At 45.7% G+C, this 21,979-nt stretch overlaps 1 protein-coding gene across 1 annotated transcript in view; it reads left to right on the forward strand.

Moving 5' to 3' along the window:
- CORO2A (coronin 2A) overlaps positions 1-18,783 on the forward strand; it is a 44,032-nt gene extending 25,249 nt beyond the window's left edge. Inside the window, exons 3-13 of the mRNA XM_035310437.1 lie at positions 1,539-1,739; positions 6,464-6,580; positions 10,529-10,678; positions 11,139-11,318; positions 12,179-12,295; positions 14,708-14,812; positions 15,175-15,271; positions 15,737-15,849; positions 16,259-16,349; positions 16,637-16,902; positions 17,685-18,783. Coding sequence (XP_035166328.1) covers positions 1,539-1,739; positions 6,464-6,580; positions 10,529-10,678; positions 11,139-11,318; positions 12,179-12,295; positions 14,708-14,812; positions 15,175-15,271; positions 15,737-15,849; positions 16,259-16,349; positions 16,637-16,902; positions 17,685-17,816 — 1,569 coding nt within the window. The 3' untranslated portion in view covers positions 17,817-18,783. The remainder of the gene's footprint in view (positions 1-1,538; positions 1,740-6,463; positions 6,581-10,528; positions 10,679-11,138; positions 11,319-12,178; positions 12,296-14,707; positions 14,813-15,174; positions 15,272-15,736; positions 15,850-16,258; positions 16,350-16,636; positions 16,903-17,684) is intronic.
- Positions 18,784-21,979: the final 3,196 nt, after the last annotated feature.

Below are 21,979 nucleotides of genomic sequence, written 5' to 3' on the forward strand. Positions count from 1 at the left end.
TTTTTTTTTTTTTTTTTTTTTTTTTTTTTTTAGTGAAGGTAGCCCTCGCTGTGCCAGATCCTTTGCACTTACTGTTTTCTGCACAAGAAATTTAATCAGCTATGAATACAGACTAATGCAGCTTTAATATAGGTAGAACATGCCAGGTTTCAGGTGGGGAACAAAAAGGACTGTAAAAGCTGACTACGATCGACCAGGACTGATTTTTTTTTCCAGGTGTGAGTATTTGGCCAAGGTGGGGTTGGCTGTAACTGTGCCAGTGGACTGGGAGGAGGCAAAGAACAGGACAGAACTAGTGTCCTAGCACAATTCACAGAACAAATATTCCTGTGTAATGTGGGATGCAGGCTCACTGGGTCTTGATGTTGATGGGTGCTTGTGAAGCTCCAGTTTGACTGCCCAGAATCGAGCAATACAGGCTCACAGCATTTAATGTGGTTCCTGTGAGGAAGCTGAGTGTCAGTTTGCAATATCATGCCAGATGCAAGGACACTTTGGTTTAGAATTGCTTGGGGCCCTACTTGTCAAGCGGTGTGGAATGGTGATGATGCATCTGCCTTCCTGGCACTGAGTGCTTTCTTTCCTGCAGACACCCATGTGAGCAAGCAGTGTAAATCTTGGTGTAACTCAAAAGCTGCTTGGCCGGGTTCCCTCTCAAACTGTAGTATCACTGATCCAGCATCATTGGTTAAACTGTTTGCCAAATGCCTGTTAAACAGACCGAAAATGGGCAAAACCAAGCCCTGTCCCAGCCTTTGCCCATATTCCCAATTGATTGTGTGGGCCTCTCTTTCACCTGTAACTTGCTTGCCAGATCTGCATTTATTTTTCTCTGGGCAGCAGGAGCTTACCACTGCCCCCTCCATGTGCCTTTTACTGCCAGGTCTTGTGGAAAGAGCAGGAGTTAATAGACAGAATTGCTCTTTGCTGTCCAACACTGCCAGCTTCCTATTTAAAATCAGCTGTGCCAGTTTCATAGACCTTCATTGCTCTCTGTGGGAAGGGATTCTTGTGTTTAGCATGCTTTATGTGTCTTGTTTAAATACCATTCAGAATGCTGTCTGTGGTGCGGCTATAAACCAGACACGCAGAATGTCATTGTCAGTACGGAGAGAACCCAACAGGTGCCTGCAACCATTCCTGTGATCTGTAAGATTTCTTTTTTTCCCTTCATGCAAGCAAAATTTAGACTCCTTTTTGGTCCCAAACTGCCTGAGGGCTAAATGAAGTATGCATCCAGACTGGCTTGTTCACTTCCCATCTCTCTCTCAGGCTTTCCTCACACAGGATGTTTTATCTTCCATGCTTGCTGAGTGCTGTGCTACCCAGAGTCATCTCCCCTTCAACTTGCTGCTGCCTGGCCCTGCCACAGTGGTGTAGGGATGGCCTGGGGCTGGGGAGAGATGTCTTTTCTCCCCTGAGCTCTCCTCTCTCCCACAGAGAGGAGCGAGGGGTCACGCCAAAGGGAAAAACACAGCTTAGGGGGTCCCCTCCAGCCATGCCTCATGCCACGGCCTGCTGTCTTTCTGCCCCTACAGATGTCGTGGCACCCGCAGTACCGCAGCTCCAAGTTCCGCCACGTGTATGGCAAGGCTGCCAGCAAGGACAAGTGCTATGACTGCGTGCCCATAACCCACAGCGTCCATGACAACCACTTCTGCGCCGTGAACCCACACTTCATCGCGGTAGTGACAGAGTGCGCGGGCGGAGGGGCCTTCCTCGTCATCCCCATCCACCAGGTGAGTGCCACCAAGAAGGGATGCCTTTCGTGAGGGTGCTGAGATGCTGGTGGAGAGCTGGGCTGGGCAGGGAGGTAGATGTCACAGGGGATATTCAGCTAATGCTGTTCCCTGAATTGCAAATTGCATGGAAGGGGCCCCAGATTGCCTGGCACGTGGGTACCTGTGCATCCTAGGTGGCTGCTTGCAGGTTTTCAGCACCTTCCTTCATTTCATATCTCGGTTGCCATTCTTGTGTAATCAATGGGAGCTGTGCTGTTCAGATGTTTGTCTCCCAGGAAAGACTGCAAATCAAAAAGCAATTAGTAGATATGGAAGGTAAGAACTGAAAGGTGCTTTAGTGCCTTGGCTTCATCTGTCACCAGATGAGAGTATGGTATATTTTGCTCTAACTACCTTCTCCTTTGTGAAAGAATGGAGACACAGTTATGAGACAATGAAGCTCTTTAGCTTCAAACATTGATGCTGGAAAAACTTCCCTTTCGGAAACAAATCCCATGTTTGTGGGTTATAATGACTTGGAGATCTGATGAGAGGGAGAAGCTGGCTGTCTGGCATTTATTGCTGCAGAAGAATTAGGCATGCACTAATGTGGATTAACTTCAGTATGAGATGATGAACTCCCTGGAATCAGGGCAGAACAGATGAAAGGCAAAAGTTCAGCCTTTAATTAAAAGTTAATTGATGGTGTTATTGTAATGCCACTTTTTCAATATATATTTGCTAAGGATGAAAGTGAACTGGGTGTGCTTGAAGAGCCTAGTGCAGTTCCTGGCTCTTCTAGACTTTGTTTATTCAACTCATTAATGGCTGGTGCTGTTCAGAGACGGTCCTAAAATTAACCACTACCCTGTTTTTCTTGACTGAGTCACTTTTGCTCCCTCGACCACGATCTGTTGGGGCTGAAGAACTTGTCTTTATCAAAGACCTGCATCTCTGAGCAGGCAGCTGGGACTGTGGGACGTGGGGTGGGACCCAGCTCTCAAACTGTTGGCAAAAAGAGCTCAAGATGCTTGCACTGCTTACTATTAATACTTCTGACTTGACACCACTTCTCAACTTAGATCATCTTTAGTAGCAGTTCATCCATTCTCAACACCTGTTTAAATGCTCCACCAAGGCACAGTAGAACTAGAAGAGATAACTAGAGAAGGATAATTAAAGTACAACAATGAAAATGTGAAATTGCTTTCATTTGAAGAAAGACTTTGACGGTTAGGCCTCCATTAGTCTGGGAAAAAAGACAAACAAGCGAGATACATCAAACTGTGAACGGGGTGGGGAAGAAGTGTAAGGAGAATTCCTGATTTGGGTACTGAAGGGGGGTGGGACGGACACCAGCGATCAGAGTAGCACCAGGCAGGAGTGGATGCTCTTGTAGTTCACATGTGGAGCTCACAGCCCAGGATGCTGATGAGCCTGGAAGAATTAAGGGGTTCAAAACAGGACAGAGTTATGGAGGGGAGTCATGCCACGAACAGTGTTCATTCGGATGCAGTTCCCTTAGGTCTGAAAGTCCCCTGAGGGTTAAGCTTTGGTGGTGGGTCAGGGAAAGGGTCTATATGTATTGCGTTTCTTCCAGCTGTTCTCCAAATACCTGTTCCTGACACAAGCTGTGGGGGGGTGGCCTCAGCCACCCCCAGAAAGGGGTTTTCTGAGCCTGGGAGCTGTGGTAGCAGCTACTTTTTTTTCAAGATACGCTTCCAAACTGGTGCCACCTGGTGAAAAGCAGCAGCTTTTGGCTTGTGCTTCCAGTGGTAATATTTGTGGCTGCCAGCTCCTACAGCGTTGGTGACCTGCAGCACTCCAGGCTCTTGGCTTGTGCCCCTGGCTGCCAGGGAGACGAAGGCAGCCTGGTCCAGAGACTTGTGTCTGGGACAGTATTGTCCTCTCATGACTGACAGCCAATCCATTTTTTTTTTTTTTTTTTTTTTTTTTTTTTTTTTTGACTGGATTTGCAACTCTTGTCCCTGGTTTAATGGTGTCTCTTTTATTCTCTGCTGCTGAGTCATGGGAACTGAGCTCTCTCATCCCTTGAAGAAATACAACTGCTTGCCTTCTGCACCATTCTTCCTCTCTCTCACAGAGCTTGGGAGTGAGACAGGGGTGGAGGGCAGCAGGGCTTAACAAAAGAGCTCTTTGCCATAGATACCCCCATCCAGCAGGCCTAGAAACACATGCTTTTGCCTACAACCTGAAGAGGAATTAGTTGAATTTTTGCCACCACTTGGAAAAGAGTCTTCTGTTGCAGAACATATTGCTTAGATCCTGATGAAGATCAGTTAGGTCCTTGCTGAAGCAGTCTGGGTGCAACGCAGCCCACCTCACCAGGAAAGCATCTGTGGGCACAGGGGCTGTCTGGGGCCTGGCACAGTGAGTACCTTTGTAAATCTCGTGAGTCCAGGGATACGCATGCCTTCCTTTTTTCCTTCTCCTATGACCAGGCTTGAGACAAAGAGGTAGAAAGATGAAAACAAAGTCCTGAGAGACAGGAAAATGTTTGTGTCCAGGTCTCCGCAGCCTCTAGTCTTTGAATGTATCAGAAACAGGTGTCATTTTGTAGACCTACTAGACACTAACTCAGTTTCCTTCACTTGGATAACAAAGACTATGAAGTGAAAGCTGTGATGACCCTTTGGGCTTTACCTGAGGCTGTATGTGGGTGCTGTGCCAGGATTTAATGACAAGGTGTTAGTGGTCTTTGAAGAACACCTGAGAACTGGGGACGACCAATCTCACCATAGTTTACCCTGTACAAAACTGCTGGGAGAATTTTAACAGTTGTCTCGCTGGGTTTTGTATTTGTCTGAGACCAGCGGTGTGACCTGTCACATATGTTTGCTGGCAGCTTGTGTGCTGGGGTCTCTGCTCTGTCCCAGGGCTGGTGGGTTGCATGGGGTGTAGGTAGGACCAGAGGCAGGAAGCCAAGGGCTTTGTGAAGGGTAGGAGAAACTTCAAGATGGGGCTCAGCATGGCATGGTGGCAGTTTGGCAGGGTGGCCTGGGAGTCTCCCAGATGGAACAGACAGGCAGACAGCCTTGGGAGGGGATGGAGCTCCCATTGGGATCAAGGGATCTCTGTGGTGCTGGCTGCCCAGCCCTCTGAGTTGTGAGCTTGAAACCAAGCCCTGAAGACCACAAAAGGACACTGTGGGTGGGGGAACTCTTATTAAAGGCCTTTTATCTCTTTTCTTCTGCCTTCCCCAGTCACTTTGTATTGTTGCTCTCATAAAACTGATTTGTTTTAGACTGTAGTCTAAAAAAGCAGTCTTTTACATTTCAAAGCCTGATGGTTGTTCAGTTTGAAGCAGGTTAGTCCCAGTCTATGAGATGAACTTTCTAGTGAAGCCAGAGTGGTTGCACATTGTGTCCTGTTCTACACCAAAAAAATGACCATTCGGCAGGAGTTTGAGGCTGGGACGTGGCAAATGACATTGCAGCCACATGCAGGTTAGGGTCAGCACTGATGCCCCTCTACCGCATGCTCTCAAGGGCCACTTCCAGAGAGATGTGGGGAGCACACCCACAACAGTGTCTGCTTTCCAAAAGGGCATGCAGTTGCACTCATTTTGATTTACAATTTGGAAGAAATTATTCACTCAGAGGGTGGTGAGGCTTCTCAGGTTGCCCAGAGAAGCTGTGGATGCCCCATCCCTAGAGGTGTTCAAGGCCAGGCTGGATGGGGCTTTGGACAACCTGGTCTGGTGGGAGGTGTCCTTGCCCATGGCAGGGGGCTGGAACTGGGTGGTCTTTGAGGTCTCTTCCAGCCCAAACCATTCTGTGATTCTTCCAGCTGGGATGAAAGTGGGCAGGTAAGCACAACTGGCTTGTAACCATGTCTGCCTCCTCAGGTGACTGACCTTTGCTCTCTCACAGAAGTCTGCATTCCTGGAGCATTTCCTGCTACTGGCAGGGAGGAGCGAGTGTTGCTCTGATGTTAATCAAATCCCTAGCACCCTTTCTATCATGACAGACATACTGACATGACTGTAGCAGAGGCTGTCTGAAGCGTGGGTTTATTCCGATGCAACACAGCCCCCTTTCGGTACAAGCTGCTCAGCACTCAATGCGCTTCTTTGTGCACGGCTGTTCTCAGGGAGTATACTGCCCAAACGTGGCTTATGCTTGTAGAGTCCTGAATCTGATTTAATGTGATGACTGACTGGATTTGAAAACCATCAGAGAGAAATGCATAGCTTGTTGTAAGAAAAGCTAGGTTTTTAATTTGCGTTGTTACTTAAAAATAAAGTAAAATAAATAAAATGAAATAAAATAAAAGCTAGTTGAAGAGGCTAAAAATGATGAGCAAAAACATTTTTCCTGCTTATCAGAAATTTATTCTCATGAAACAGATTTTCTCTCCCCCAAATCTTCAAGAAATCTGGAAGATTCAATTCATTCCTAAGTGTTTCCACTCTAAGTTTTATTCTGGTGTCTGAATCAAATAATAACCTAAATAACCTCTGCTGTATGTGTACAGATTTCTCAGTAGTACTGTGAAGGCCTGCTCAGCACCATGTTCCCTTCCAGTCTGTGATATAACTCGGATTTGCCTTGCAGGGACAGCAAAACCCCATTCTCAACAGAAGGAGACCACCCAGGGCATTTGGAGCATAACAAGCAGAAAGCTGTTTCTTGGTGGAGCTGGATGGGTCTTACTTGAAAATGTCCTGTAATTCTATGGCTCACCTTAGATTTCATGATTTTTTTTTTTTTTTTTCCCAGACAGGGAAGCTTGACCCACATTATCCCAGAATATGTGGGCACAAAGGAAATGTTCTGGATATCAAGTGGAACCCATTCAATGACTTTGTAATAGCTTCGTGTTCAGAAGATGCCACTGTAAGTTTCCCAGCTTATACTTGATGTTATTGCCTGGCTAACGTGCTTCTGGGGGAAAAGAAATAAGAAAAGAACCAAGAGGCCCAAGGATTAGATGGGAAAATGCACGTATACTTTAAGAACAGCCATGTCAGAGTAAGATCCCTGTATTTCTCTTGAGGTCAGACCTGTGTGATCCCTTCCAGATGATGTATCAAAATCATGATAGGAAGAAGATCTGTTTTTATGGGGGCTTCCATCTTTTGGGGTATGTTTGTGTGAGAAAGAATGCAAATGTAAAATTGGTTCAAGGTTAATCACTGTGAAACTCCTCCTTTACTATGAAATAAAACTTTCAACGCAATGTAATCTGTGACAGCTGTTTTAGATCATTTTTCCACATAGCAAGTTTGAACTTGTTTCTCTCCAAGTTACTCTGTAAAGTCATGCTGGATCAGTTATGGGGTAGTTAAGGAGTCTATGTCGTATTTTATTCTGCCCAAGGCAGCAATGAAATGAGCATTTTCCAACTGAAAACAGAGAACGACTCCAGAGACACAAAGGTTAATGCTAATACAAACCCATAAAAAGATATCAAATTCTTAAGTCACGTTTGTGTTTTAGGCAATAAGTAGTTGGGCTGAAATTGATGTGAGTAAGATGTAGTCACACACTTTACTTCAGTGTAGGTATAGTCTAGTTATTAGGAACTGGACAATGCAATTCATGTGTGTAAGGGACAGTTTAGCCCATATCTACCCACTGGAAAATTGCTTTCTGTGGCTTATCGAAAGTGTGGTGTTGGCTTCTACGATAGTAAGAACATCTAACTACTGTGCTCTTTTTCAGAGATGCCATGTGTGTTTTCTCCCACTGGGTATATTTGCCCTCTGCCACACAGAATTAGGGAGGTTCCCCTTGTCATTTTCTCCAGCCCTGACTTGGTGGTTTATCTTCTGCCATTTCAGCTCTGCCAGAAACCTCTCTTGAATTGTAAATAAATGATCTTTGAATTTTCCTTCCTGTCTAGTGACTTTTTAAAAAAATATTTTTTAATATTTTTTATTTTTTTAGGATCTTCATGTCTTTTTTGACAACATTTTTCAATTTCTGGTCTGCCTGTGGGGGTTATATTTTATCTTCCAAGTGGAATGCCAGGTGTTCATGCTGTCTCAGAAACTTGTCTCAGGACTTGTGGCAGGAATGCATGACCACGACCTCTCTTTTAAGTCTCAAATGAGAAATGAGCAAAAGCTTCAAAGCTTCCTGCTGCAATTGCAGAATATATTCAAATAACACAATTACAGAATCATTCAGGTTTAAAGGGAGCTTGGGAGGCCTCTGGCCCTACTCCTGCTTTAGTCTGTGAAGCTGAGTCTTGAAAACCTTCAAGGATGCAGACTTCACCACCTTTTCGGGCAACCTGTTCCTGCTCTTCACTGTTCCTATAGGGATTTTTTTCCTTATACGCTGCTAGAATCTTCACAGTGTAGTTAATGACCACTGCATCCAATTCTCCTACTCTGCACTTCAGTAGCAATCATGGCTCTATTTTCTCCATTATCTTGTTAGTACTAAAGGCTTTTATCAGGTTTCTCCCAAGATGTGTCTTCTCTAAGCCACGCAAGCCTGTCTCCCCTTGTCACAGGGCACGTGCTGCAGGTAAGACAGATGTTGACCCCATGGAGTGAGTCCTCCCCACGTGCTGCATCCTCCTGAGCATCCTGGTGGTCTCCACTGGACTCACTGAAGTTTATCAGCAACTTTCTTGTACTAGGAGGTGCAAAAGTGGGTGCAGCACTCCAGTGGTTGTTTAAAGATTGCTGAGTAAAGGGAAAAATCATTTCTCTTGATCTAGTAGCTATCTTCCTGTTTTTCCAGACCACAATGTTGCTAGCTTTCATCGCTGTCAGGGCATACTTCCAGGTCTTATTTATTCTCTTGTCTACCAGGTCTCACTCCATGGGGTCAACATCGTCTTACATGTCCTGCCCTGTCCTGTCCTGCAGAGCTCAGACTGGACAGCTATTGGCACACCACTGCAGTGAGACTTTCTCTGTCCTGGCCCAATAAGCATGAGAAATTTTAGGGTCCCAGAGATGTCTACCATATCCATTAGGCTGGACATCTGAGCCAAACCCTTCTTTCCTCTCTGTTGTTTAAGGCCTGGTGCCCCCTGCCATTTTTCAGCATCAGCATGAGGCACTGCTCTGGCTTGTATGCAAGGATATATCTGATTGCTCCTACTGTACTGGATTTCCCTGAAAATGTTGAGGAGGGCCACAAGCTTGTGTGAAGATGGTGAACATTTCCCACCACCCAGGTTCCTAAAATGTTTCTTGATCATTAACCAGCCTTTCTGGAGTGTGCCATTGTGATAGCATAACTAAATTTTGTGGCCTACAGCTGAAGCATGCAGAGTGGTAATTTACGGTATGGGAGGGAATGGACAGTCTGTAAATGCCCGCTGCCCTTCCTAGTTCCTACTGCTGCCTTGGACTGGGGCTAAGAAAAGTGGGCTGGGGCCACGAGCTTGAGCTTAGAGCAGGAAGCAAGCTCATCCTCCTACCCCTTCTGTTCCTTCTGGCAAATCATCAGGCACATATGAATTCATCTTGAGGAAGATCTTCTCCTCTGTGGTTGGAGAGTCAACTCTGTGTCCTTTGCTTTGTCAGGTTTTCTTCAAGTTGCAGTGGAGCAGACTGTTGGTGAGCTAGGTTGCTCATGCTTGGCCTTGGCAGGTCTGGTTCCAAGACCTGCTTCTCCTGCCTACTAAGGAATGACAATTTCTGCTATTTCATGAACCCTGAAACTCCTGCCATGGTCCTACCACCAAACATTTCATAGCATGGGGAGTTCGCGGTTCATTCTAAGCAGTTCTTCATAGTATGAACAAACACCATTTCCCCCTTTCCTCCCCTCTCAGCCCCATTCATTTAGTGATGATAGCTGTTGAAGCTGTAGGGTGTGATGTTTTCTCTTGCTGCTGTGGAAATTCATCTGGAGGTTACTGGACCCCACAGTCCTTATGTTTCTGAGGGACTTGATTCTGCAATGAGATAAACACTTGTGAGAAGAAGGGGGCTTGTGATCCTTCCTAGCAGGTCCCTGAATTTGTGCCTCTCCTTCTTTGGTATAGAATATGGTGATTCTCATCAGCCAAGCAGTGGGAGACTCAGGCAGCTGGTGGCTAATTTCCACAACTGTCTCATTCAAAGAGCATTTCCATCTGGCTTCAGGTTAAGTCCTAGAGAATTTCCCACAAGTAGAATCACTTTCCTTGAGCGAAAGGGTTAATCTGTTTTCATCCTAAAGGCTTGTGCTTCTAAGATCAGTGTGAGAAAGACTTTCCTTTTACCTGCACAGGTTCAGCTGCTTTTGCAGTCCACCTTTATTGTCTCCTTCCACATCAAGAGGACAGAATTTATTCTTGTCTTTGTGCAGCACACTTCCAGATGAACCAAGGGCTGCAGCCCCTGTCATGAGACAGAAAGCTCCCCTTGTATTATGCTGCCCAGGCTGCTTAGGGCATCCACCTTGTGGCCACCTGAGTGGGTTTCTGTGTACTTTGACCAATGGCTGTGCTGTTTGTAAAACATTCAGCATTTGTGCAGTTTTCAGGAGACAAACAGTACTGTAGTTATCTGACCAGAAGCATTCTCAGTTCTTCTGCCAGATAACATTGAGTGGATGGCTGCTTGCATCAGTCTCTGCTATATTATTTTCTGGTACTCTTTGCTGAAGTCTGCTTCGGGTTTGCCCACTCCTGCTCAAAGTTTGTTAGAAAACAAGGTAGAAAACTGCAGGTGCTGTGGTTTGGTGTCTGTGAGATCTGTGGCTTACTTCTTCCCCTTGGGAACAGTTCTCCATAAATGTGCTAACAGCATGGCCAACATCAATAATTACTGTTAAATTCTGAATTATCACCCTACATACGAATCTCACAAAGACCCATCCTGTGCCATTCAGGTTAAGATCTGGGACATCCCCAAGCACTTGCTAACAAGAAACATCACCATTGCGAAGAAGGAACTTCTTGGGCATGCTCGAAGGGTGGGCCTCATTGAGTGGCATCCCACTGCCGAAAACATCCTCTTCAGCTCCGGCTATGACTACAAGGTGGGTCTGTTTTCTCTGAAGCCTTCCCCTCAGGACTTAGTGTTTGGCAGGTTGTTTTGAAATTTGTTTTCATTTCAAGCTGTAAGTTAATGATAAAGAGTTCAAAAGCCTTCCTGAGGGAGAAATCCCTGAGTGACCCAAAAGGCAGGAGGTCATTGTCACAGGTTTCAAAAGGCCTGGATAGTTTTCCAGTCTTCTGATGAACTGCAATGATGCTGGTCATTTTTCTGTATAAAATGTGATCCTAAAAGAAATGAGAATATCGGAGATTCTGAACAGTCACTATGTCCCTGATATATTTCTCTAAATACCAGGAATTATTTTAAATACCGGAGAACTGCAACTCATGATGGTAAGACACACAAATGTAGAGAAGAAAGGAAGAGGAAAAGAGGGTACACAAAGCCCCCCTTTGTCAGGCAGCAAATGTCTGATTTTTTTTTTTTTTTCTTTTGCTCAGATAATGATCTGGAACATCGACACGAGGGAGGCTATCCTCTCGAACCCAGTGAAGATCCTCGACGCTCACAAAGATGTGATACTCTCCATGTCATTTAACACAGATGGCAGCCTCCTTGCCACAGCCTGCCGGGACAGAAAGATCCGTGTCATAGAACCTCGTGCAGGAACAGTCCTACAAGTAGGTTGTATTCAGTGGTTTGTGGTCCAGCTGATCTCACCTGTGGATTGTTTCCTCTTTTGGGTAGACTCAATGCCACTAAAGAAGACAGATCTGTGCCCAGTGTTGTCCAAGGCATCAGAGAGTAGTATTGTCTTCTACTTTTCATGAAACAATTCCTGCCACTGTTGGCAACAAGTTCTCTGCATATTGCTACCAAGCTCTTCTCTCCCTGAAACCCTTCCTGATGTGCACTGCTTTCATAGTTCCCTCCTGCAGTCCTCTAGGAGTACTCCTGTAGGATTCCTTAGGGTGACCAGTAGAGATCAGGTGGTCAGGTGGATGCAAGCGTACATTTGTCTGTACTTTGCATTTCATGGTAAGGTGATGCTGACTGCGTTTTGGAGGTATTTGCACACATTTGTGTATTTGTGTATACAGAAAGTTCAACAGTTCCACTAATAGGGGTTGCCCTTTTGTGAATTGACTGGGCTTTTGGGTGTGGGCTTGAAGAGTTTAGGTTGCCTCTCTCAGATGACTTTGAAATCCTGCTCTCTCTAGTTTCAGCCAGGCTGATATTTCAGATTTTTCAGATATTTCAGATATTTCAGGTGTGACTAACGTCCCGACATGGAAGTTCTGGGCTAAATATGTTGGGAGGTGCTTTCATTCTTGGCCTTGCATGGCTTCTGGGGCTAGAAGTGTCATATAACGTGAAATGTAGCTGCACAAAGATGGCCTGATGTGCCTTAGCCAGCCCAGATAAGCTTCATGGGCAGTGGAAGGTGGTTTCTTGCTTTGATTTGATTTCTCCTTCCATTTTTTAGTGAAGGAAGGGAAGATGCTGTCTCTTACTCATGTCATGTGTTTTCTCTTCCTAGGAAGCCAACTACAAGTCTCACAGAGTCAATAAAGTCTTGTTCCTTGGAAACATGAAAAAGCTGCTCTCTACTGGAACATCTCGGTGGAATAATAGGCAAATTGCATTATGGGATCAAGTGAGTTGAACCAGCAATCGTTACCATACCATCTTCAGTTTTCTTTCTTTTGCTGTCACTTTAACTTTTGCACCTGCCAAATACCCAAGAATTGGTTTATAACAGCAATTCAGAAGTGACTGTCAAGTTCTTAATGCGTGATAAGTTCTATTGTTATGATGCTATTAACTGAGCATAAATTTTGAAGAAGCTCTTAAAGCTTTGTGCATAGAAATCCACCAGAGCAAAGATAATGATGTGCCTACTGCAGGAAAAAAAAAAAAATAATAATTCAAGGAACCTTTGGATGGTCACTGTAGTTCCCAGCTAAAAGTAGCTCTTAGTGCTCTTACTGGCAAAATTGTTATTGGTACTAGGAGGTAAATGAATTCTAGAAAAACATACTCCAACAAAGCCCTCAAGGAAGGAAAATATGTTGTTTTATTTTTTATTTTTAATATTTTATTTCCAGTGATTCCTTACATTGGAGTATTGAGGTGGCACTTGCTAATTGCAAGTCGTGCTTTCCTATTACAGTGGTTGTTAGCCTCATGAAATTCTCCTCTTCCCCCCTAATATGCAGTTCACTTTGTCCCTCTGCATCAGCTACTTTGCAGCACAGTCTTCTGCCTCTTTCTCTCAGTGTCACCCTTTGTCACCCTTTGTACTGGATGAAGCTGGTAGACCAAGTCTCTGATTTTCCATTTTAATGCGTTTGGACATGGCTTCTTTGTGTATGAGGGGCAGGGCACAGTGCTGCCATCAAAAGGCTGTCCACAAAGCTAAGCCCAGGGGTAACACCATGGATTCACATCAGGGTTTCACTGCTCTGTTCTGCACTGCTGGTCTTACCTGAATTGCCCCCTTCAGCAGTGAAGGGCTGGCTTTGTACAAGATGTAGCAGACTTGTGCACGCAGTGGTATGCTATGTCCAGGCTTAGCTGCAAAAGGCTGATGGGGACTTTTGCTCTTGCAGTACGCATCTTCTCATTGTGCAGCACTGAGACTTGACAGCTACTGTAGGCTGTTCTTGCTCATGTATTGGGTGGTGCACCATTGTCAAGGTATCACCTTAACCAGAGATAGTAAGGGAACCTGAGTAATTTGGTATACAATGCAGATATGCCTTTCATCTTCCTGAGTCTAGCGGCCCATATGGCCTTCATGTAGAGGCAAGCAGTTTTCACAGAATCACAGAATCACAGAATAGTCTAGGTTGGAAGAGACCTCCAAGATCACCGAGTCCAACCTCCTACCTAACGCTAACAAATCTTCCACTAAACCATATCCCTAAGCTCTACATCTAAACATCTTTTAAAGACCTCCAGGGACGGTGACTCAACCACTTCCCTGGGCAGCCTATTCCAGTGACTAACAACCCGTTCAGTAAATAAGTTCTTCCTAATATCTAACCTAAACCTCCCCTGGCGCAACTTTAGCCCATTCCCCCTCATCCTGTCACCAGGCATGTGGGAGAATCGACCAAATGCCACCTCGCTACAGCCTCCCTTCAGGTACCTGTAGAGTGCTATAAGGTCACCCCTGAGCCTCCTCTTCTCCAGGCTAAACAGTCTCAGCTCCCTCAGCCGCTCCTCGTAAGACTTGTTCTCCAGACCCTTCACCAGCTTCATAGCCGTTCTCTGGACTCGCTCAAGCACCTCCATGTCCTTCTTGTAGCAAGGGGCCCAAAACTGAACGCAGTACTCAAGGTGCGGCCTCACCAGAGCCGAGTACAGGGGGACAATCACTTCCCTGGACCTGCTGGCCACGCTGTTTCTTATGCAAGCCAGGATACTGCTGGCCTTCTTGGCCGCCTGAGCACACTGCTGGCTCATATTCAACCGACTGTCAACCAATACTCCCAGGTCCTTCTCTGCCAGGCAGCTTTCTAACCACACATCTCCCAGCCTGTAGCTCTGTTTGGGGTTGTTGTTCCCCAGGTGCAGGACCCGGCACTTGGCCTTGTTGAACTTCATACCGTTGGCCTCGGCCCATCGGTGCAGCCTATCCAGATCCTCCTGCAGAGCCTTCCTACCCTCGAGCAGATCGAGACACGCACCTAACTTGGTGTCGTCTGCAAACTTGCTGAGGGCGCACTCGATCCCTCGTCCAGATCATCGATGAAGATGTTAGAGGACTGGTCCCAGTACGGAGCCCTGGGAGGGCTTATTATTTCCTTATTATATCTACCCCTGAAACGTCACCAAGTACTTGGTGATTTATTGACATGCTGCACTCTGTCAAGAGCTTGTTAGCTTCCCTCCTGTGGAGCTTTAAGGAAGTCTGTGCATGGCCCACAGCTCAGAGCAGCTGGTCATAGCCTAGGATCGTCACAGAACCTCTCACTCCAAGGTGGGGTTCAAGTAAGGTGTTCCTGACTTGAGGTGACTGATGGATGATTCTAGCTGTTTGGTTTTCCTGTGTCCTGCCCAGAATGACCTTTCTGTGCCTTTACTGGAGGAAGATCTGGATGGCTCCTCAGGGCTCCTGTTTCCCTTCTATGACTCAGACACAAACATGCTTTACGTTGTTGGAAAGGTAAGTGCCTTCTGTGTCAGCAAATGCTGGTCTGATTCTCCTCTTAGTCTGTGTTGTGTCACCAACATTGTTCAGGCCAAAGTCATGGGTGCTCTGAAGGCACGTTGGCTTGAGGACTGATGGGGTGGGGTCTGAGGATGCTGCGGTGTCAGGCCATGTTTTCTACTGCAGACAAGCCATGTTTGTTGTGGGAAGGGTACACTGCAGAGCCCTAACTTCCCCACACAGCAATTTAGGGGTAAATATTTGTATGGGAGGTGCTTACGTTCTTGACCTTGCTTGGCTTCTGGGGCCATACATTCTTCGCAGAGCCTCATGCTGGATAGCAGAACCTGGGTCATGTTCATATTCTTTGCGTTTAGGGTGATGGAAATATACGGTACTATGAGATAAGCCCTGAGAAACCATACCTGAACTACCTGACAGAATATCATTCTCATTTACCACAGAAAGGAATTGGTGAGTGTCACTGTGTATGTCTAACACTACATTTAGAGGTACAGGCTGTTCCTTGCCCTTTGAGACTCTGTCCCAAGATTTTCAGCACTGAACTCCTGTTGACATTGTTTCCCTCCAATGTACAGGATCCTGATTTTATTGTCTTAATCTTTTTAAAAATCACTTCATGAAGTGGAACTGTACAACTGCTTTTAAAAGGCCTGAGCATATGAAGTCTACTTCCCTCACATCATCTTTTTTGCTGATCAAAAATTACGCTAATGTTATTGAACAATGGCTTGAATCTTACTTGTAATTTGTGACACTGAGCCAGTTTTGGGTCACAATTTCAGACCACGCTGCTGTTGAGTTGGTAATCTGACTCTTGTTCAGTGGTCCTTTGTTTGGTGGTCCTTTTTCCATGATGGATGACACCAGCTTTCTTCAGGAGATTTATACCTTGTTTCTTTTATGCTATCCTGCCAGGAATGATGCCAAAGAGAGGCCTTGAAGTGTCAGCTTGTGAGATTTTCCGTTTCTACAAACTGATCCCAACTAAAAGCCTGATTGAGCCCATCTCCATGATTGTGCCTCGACGGGTAAGTGAGCCTCAGGTCATGCCTGTGTTGAGGACAAATATCAGTGAATAAGAGAGCAGTGCCTCCTCTCTGTGCCTGCTGGGTGGCTGGAGAGCAGGTAGAACAAGGGATTTTCTTTTTCCCTGTCTGAGGCACAAAGCTGGTCAGCTAGTAGGGCAGCCCTGCCAACTATCCTTGGCTGGTTAACTCAGATCTCTGTGTAGTGGCCAACTTTCCTTTGCAAGACACACTCAGCAATCTCCTCTGCTCGTGTGTCTAACTGTCAGGTCAACTGGCAGTACATGGCAGTGAGTACTCTTGGCATACTCCCTGTGCTGAGGTGAAACAGGTTTCTTTCTCCATCACATTCCAGCATGATCCTTCTGAACCAAAACCTTTCTGATGTAGTGACTCCTTTGTTTGCTTGCAGTCGGAGTCATACCAGGAAGACATCTACCCCTTGACCACTGGAGCCCAGCCAGCACTGACAGCGCAGGAGTGGCTGAACGGTATTAACAAAGGTCAGCACACGGAGAGCTCCCCAACCCTCCAGCTCCCCAGGGCTTGGGTAAGATGCTGCTGGCCCTCTGGCCTGAGAAATTGAAAAGGAGGAAGAGGAATGATGTAAGAAATATAGATGTAGACTAAAATAATTTAGTGGCTGAAATGGTCACCACTGTGAACTCTGGAAAACTCTTCTGTCAAGTGCTTCCATGTTTATCCCTGCAGGTTGATTGAAAGCATTGCTTACTGCAGGTTTCTGAATATGGTTTGTGAGTGCTAACCAGTCACCTGCCTCCCTCTCTAGGGCCTCTCTTGGTGTCCTTGAGACCAGGCTCTGGAGCTGTGAATTCCTTACCACAATATCTCGAGCCAGAGCCACTCCTGAAAACTACTGACCATTACCAAGGCTGGGGAGCAATAACAGCACCAGAGGAGATGCAGAAGAAATCTGAAATCCAAGACAGCAGAAAACAGCTGGAAGTGGGGGAGAGGTTGCCAAAAAAGGAGCAAACGCATCTTTCCAATGGCTTTGACATATTTGAGTGCTCACCACCAAAAACTGAAAATGAGGTATGAAGGCCTGGGTTGAAGGGTTGGGCCTAGGTGAGGGGAGACCCAGCTGGCAAAAAGGTGCCATTCACAACGTAGCAGAATCCAGAGAGGGTTTATTCTGCAGAGCCTGGACCAGTGTGGTAACTGGAAAGCCCACAGTCCTTGGCAGCACAGGGACATTTTTGAGTACATGCAGCCTGTTTGCATTTAGGAACCCTGGAAGGCTTTTCTTCCTGTAGCCATGCTCAGGCACCCTTTTCAGCTATGCAAGATTTTAACATCTGCAGCTTGACAGGGTAGGAATTTACAGAGCTGAATTTCCCTGTGGTGTGAAAATGATATTATTCTGCGCATTTCTGAGCCTGCCCCTTGAGGTTACAGAAGCAACCCTTTCAGAGCTGGGTGCTCTGCTGCATGCAGAGTAAAGGCCATTCTCATCTCACCCAGTGAAGGAAGAGCATGATCAGATGGAAGAAAAAGGATAAGGTCCTAAAGTCAGAGTAGGCGATGTGGCAAATCCAGGAATCTAGAGTCCAAATACTCTCCTCTATTTCATCAGCATTAAGAAGGCTGTATTTTCTGTTGAATTAAGCAAATGTACCATTACCAAATGTTTCTGAGAAAAACTTATGTTCACAGCCCGAGCTAGCAGGAGAATGCTGGTGACCAGTACATTGGTTGAAAGCCCCCTCCTTAGATGTCATTTTTCTCAGAAATGATCTGGAAGGACTGGTGGCACTTTACAGGATCAGTCTGTGCTTCTTTGGTGTAAAGGAAGTAAAATGTGTCTTTTCTTCCAGCTTCTGCAGATGTTTTACCGACAACAGGAAGAAATACGTAGACTACGTGAGGTGGTAAACCAGAGAGATGTCCAAATTAAACAGCTGGAGCTGGAGCTCAGAAACCTCCATATGGACACTAGCAGGTACTGAGGGTGCTGGTCTACAGCTCTTTGCCCCTCCACAGCTGCAGCAGACTCCACTTCCTACAGAGAACTTCTAGATTTTTTGTCTGGGGGAAAAACTGATGCTTCAGGCAGCATGGACTTCCTTGGCTTGTGATGGTCACATTTCCCTAGTCAACACCACACAATTATTGATGGACTCGATGAGCTTCTTCAGAATCCTCTTGCTTGTCCACTCACTCATGTCAGAAGATCATGCATTAATGGTTGTAAGACTTTGGAAAATCTTGCTCTTCTCATCCTGGAGAAGCCACCTGTTAAGCTCTACGACCACAACCTGTTTTGCTGCCCCTATGACATGAGGATGGGAGAGTGAAGGCAGCTGCTGGCTTCTTTTCCCACCCCCAGACACAACAGCATGGCTCCTGTGACCGCTGTCCTCCTGCCCTAGGAGACAGCTCTGCAGCTACTCTAAAGCAATCCCTATGTCCCCCTCTTGCCTCACAACTTGGCCCTGAAGCAGGTGGCTTGCCAAAGCTGCAGCTGCCTTGACCTGGTGCTGGGGATAATCCTGCTCAATGCAGGAGGTTGCACTGGGGCTGCCAAGGGTCAGCACTTTGGCGATAGTTGAAGAAGGATTGTCTGTTTGGAGGTCCCACTCTAAAGGGGCAGTGATGTGGGCTGTTTCCCACCAGAGAAACTGCAGGTCTCTGGGTCCTTTGAGTCAGTGGCTTCTTCCCCTCTTTCTACCAAAGACGCCCAGCCTGCTGCATACCTTTCAGCAACAGTGCTAGAAGTGCAGTCTCCATGACGGGTGGATTGTGGGATAATGGCCAGCCATGAACAGCCCTTCCTGGTTGCTGAATTATTGCATGTCCTTGTGCCCAGAGCTTCTGCTTCCTTAGCTCCCAGGTGCCGGCACCTCATCCCTTGTCTGCAGCCACCTGTGGCTCTGGGCTCCCCCTTCCAGTCTGTGCTGCTCAGTCCCCTGCACCTCTCTCAGGGCTGCCCCATCACCCCAAGCCCTTCAGCCCTGCTCATCTGTGCTCTGCTCTCCAGTTTGCTGCTTTCCAAGCCTTTCACTTAGGGCAAGATCAGCTGCAGGCTGCAGATCCCATCCTTGGTTTCAGAGCTGGCACCTGTGACCACATTTATACAGGCTGTCCCCATTGTGCAGAGCTGGGTCAGCAGCTGCACAGAGGAAGAACATGGACATCCTCATGCCATGCTGGTGTCTGGGGGGTCTCCTCTCATTTGCTCCTGGGGGGTGCGGGCTGATCATGAAGAGAATGTGCTGTCAGCAGCCCTGGGGTCTGAGTGCAGCAGCAGCTCCCGAGGGGGGAATGATTCTCCTTGCCCCAAATGCAGAGCTCATGCAGATGTCTTTGTCTCAGACAGAGCAAGAAAATGCTGTTTAATCTGTAACTGTGCACATCTGTTGTGGCACATGTAGGAGTGAATAGTATTCCCTGCTGGTTCCCTGAAGCCTGATTTTTTTCCCAAAGTTAAAGATAAAAATAAAAAAAATTGTATAATCAGAAGCTCCTGCAAACATGACTCCCCCATGAAGGGGATTAAAGGCTGTGCACTGCCTACGCTCATATGAGATGCTCTTCTGGTTACCATTGAAAGCAGTAGTCAGGCGGGAACTCATGGGCACTAAATGCTCACATATGAGAATAATACAAAGACTTTGGCATCTCATTTGTCTCTACAGCAAAATCTTTACCCAGCTTTAAAAAAAATTTAATTCATTTCTACACAGCAGCAACAGATGTGGGTGCTAAAAAGTCATGAACATTTTTGTCTCTGAAACATTACAAAGAGGGGGTAGCTGTTATGTTTTTCAGTAAAAGCCCTTTAGCATCGGTCACTTATTTAACACCACTCTTTTGTAAATAAATAAATAAATAAATATTTACAACAACATTGTTGAACCAAACATCAGCTCATTTCAGGTCTTCTAGAGTGGACTTTCCTGCACCCTGTGCACACTCTGCAGTATGCAGATGTATGCAAAAACAGCTCACCCCAGACACAGCTTTAAATCAAATGTGAATCTTACACTAGAAGCGATCAGGCTTTTTCTCACCAAAGAGATCAGCTAGATAAGAAATCTTGTAGCTCACAGATTTTCAGCCATGTCAAGCAGGCCTGACAGCTTTAGACTTCAAAGCCATTTTCACTGAGTTTAATACAGGAATACGACACTGTTTTTCAAGCTATTGTCATCAGAAGGGCAAGTCCCAGCAGTCCATGTGTTATGACACCTTCCCTGTCACCATGTGTGTTTTATTTGCTGGATATTTTTTGCTTAATTTTCAGAATAAATTATTTAAATTATTTCCAAGTTAAAGTAATTTTTTTAGGGGACTTCTTTGTCCCCTTGAAGACTGCTTCTTTGTCATACTATATCTGGATAGAATAAAAATTGGTCAGCCACTATGGTTCTCATCTTAGGGTTGTGTTGATTTAAGCATTTCTGGAAAAGGAGTTGCTTTCATTTAGGCTTTGCTGGCGACGAGACTACTTAATCAGAACTTTATTTTTATTTTTATTTTTTTTAGACAGGATGCCCATAAAAGTGTAGACTGTGAAATGTGTTTCAATTTGGAGCTCAAATGCAACTATAAATTTTTCAGAGAGAAATAAGTGGAAGCAATGTAGTTATGTGTTAATGAACTGTGCCTAAATTGACTTACATGATCATTTTAACAGTTTCTAAAACTCCTAACAGCTTTGTAAAAAATGTAAAACATGGGGATAAAAAATATTGTGCAATGAAAAGCAAATGTAACTGAATAATAAATATATTTAGAATTTTTAATACAAGGTTTTTGGTTTCTTATTGTCACAAAGGAGTATCGCCTGTTGTCTCTTTTGCTTGTGTGAAGGCGTGGCCTTATGTTAGGAGGCAGGTTGCACCCAGCCTTATGCACATAGCTCTGTCTTTGTGTACCTTTCCCATCTGCCCCTGATGCTGCAAGAGGGTGGCCATTTCAAATGGTTCTGCATTACGTAGCTCTGTATGCTGTTTTGAGTAAACCACCCCCCTCTGGAATGTTGTACTGCATGGTGAGGTATTTCCTGATCAAGCTGACTTGCAGTCCAATATGCTCTGACCAGGCTTCTTTAGATATTCCACATAAGGAATGTTTAGTATATTAATACCAAATGTACATATCTGAAGATATTTGACATTACATGGGATGTAGCAGAGTGCTGCAGCAATGTAGTGAACTGTATGTAGAATCACAGAATCATTAAGGTTGGAAAAGACCTCCAAGATCATCTGGTCCAACCATCCCCCTACCACCAATATCAATCACCCACTAAACCATGTCACTAAGCACCATGTCCAACCTTTCCTTGAACACTCCCAGGGACGGTGACTCCACCACCTCCCTGAGCAACCCGTCCCAATGCCTGACTGCTCTTTCTGAGAAGAAATGTCTCCTCATTTCCAAACTGAACCTCCCCTGGCACAACTTGAGGCCATTCGCTCTATTTCTATCACTAGTTATCTGTGAGAAGAAGCTGATCCCCAGCTCCTCACATTTTGGTTACTATCAACCTTCTGGAATATCTTCACTGCTGTCTTAGTCCTATTTCACAAGCTGTCCATTGCAGCTTGTGTGCCATAGGTAATGAACACTTTGTGTAGGCATGAATCAAGACATCTGCAGTCCCTTAGGTCTGGTTCCTCATCTAGCCCATGCACCTATCGGGAATGCAGCTGTCTGGAGACAACAGGGGACGATTGCCCTCTACCCATCCGGCAGCCCCAGGGCTGGGCAACCTTTCCCAGAACCTTGGTCTGATGGACAGTTGCAGTGCCATTAGTCTTCTTGCCATGCTTTGAAACCTAAAAGGAGAATCCATCTGAAAAATATAAAATCTTTCTGAAAAGATTTGACCTCCTTTTTCATTTTGCATTCCTTAGTTCTGGGTAACTAGTCAAAAATCTCTGGACTGAGTCCCAAAGGAGTCTTTGGTTTTCTCAGGTGTGATCTTGTGCCTCTGTGGTGGCATGAGGAAGGTGGGAAATTTAGGACAGCTGCCAGGCAAAGCTTGTGTGTACATTAGAGCAGGCTGTGAGGCTCCTCTCCAAACAACAAGGATGCAGGAATTATGGCTCTCACCCAAGTACTATGAGCCACCCCTCTGGCACCTGTTTTCCCCAGAAGGTCT

The sequence above is a fragment of the Oxyura jamaicensis genome, chromosome Z (assembly GCF_011077185.1).
Source record: "Oxyura jamaicensis isolate SHBP4307 breed ruddy duck chromosome Z, BPBGC_Ojam_1.0, whole genome shotgun sequence".
Classification (NCBI taxonomy): Eukaryota; Metazoa; Chordata; class Aves; order Anseriformes; family Anatidae; genus Oxyura; species Oxyura jamaicensis.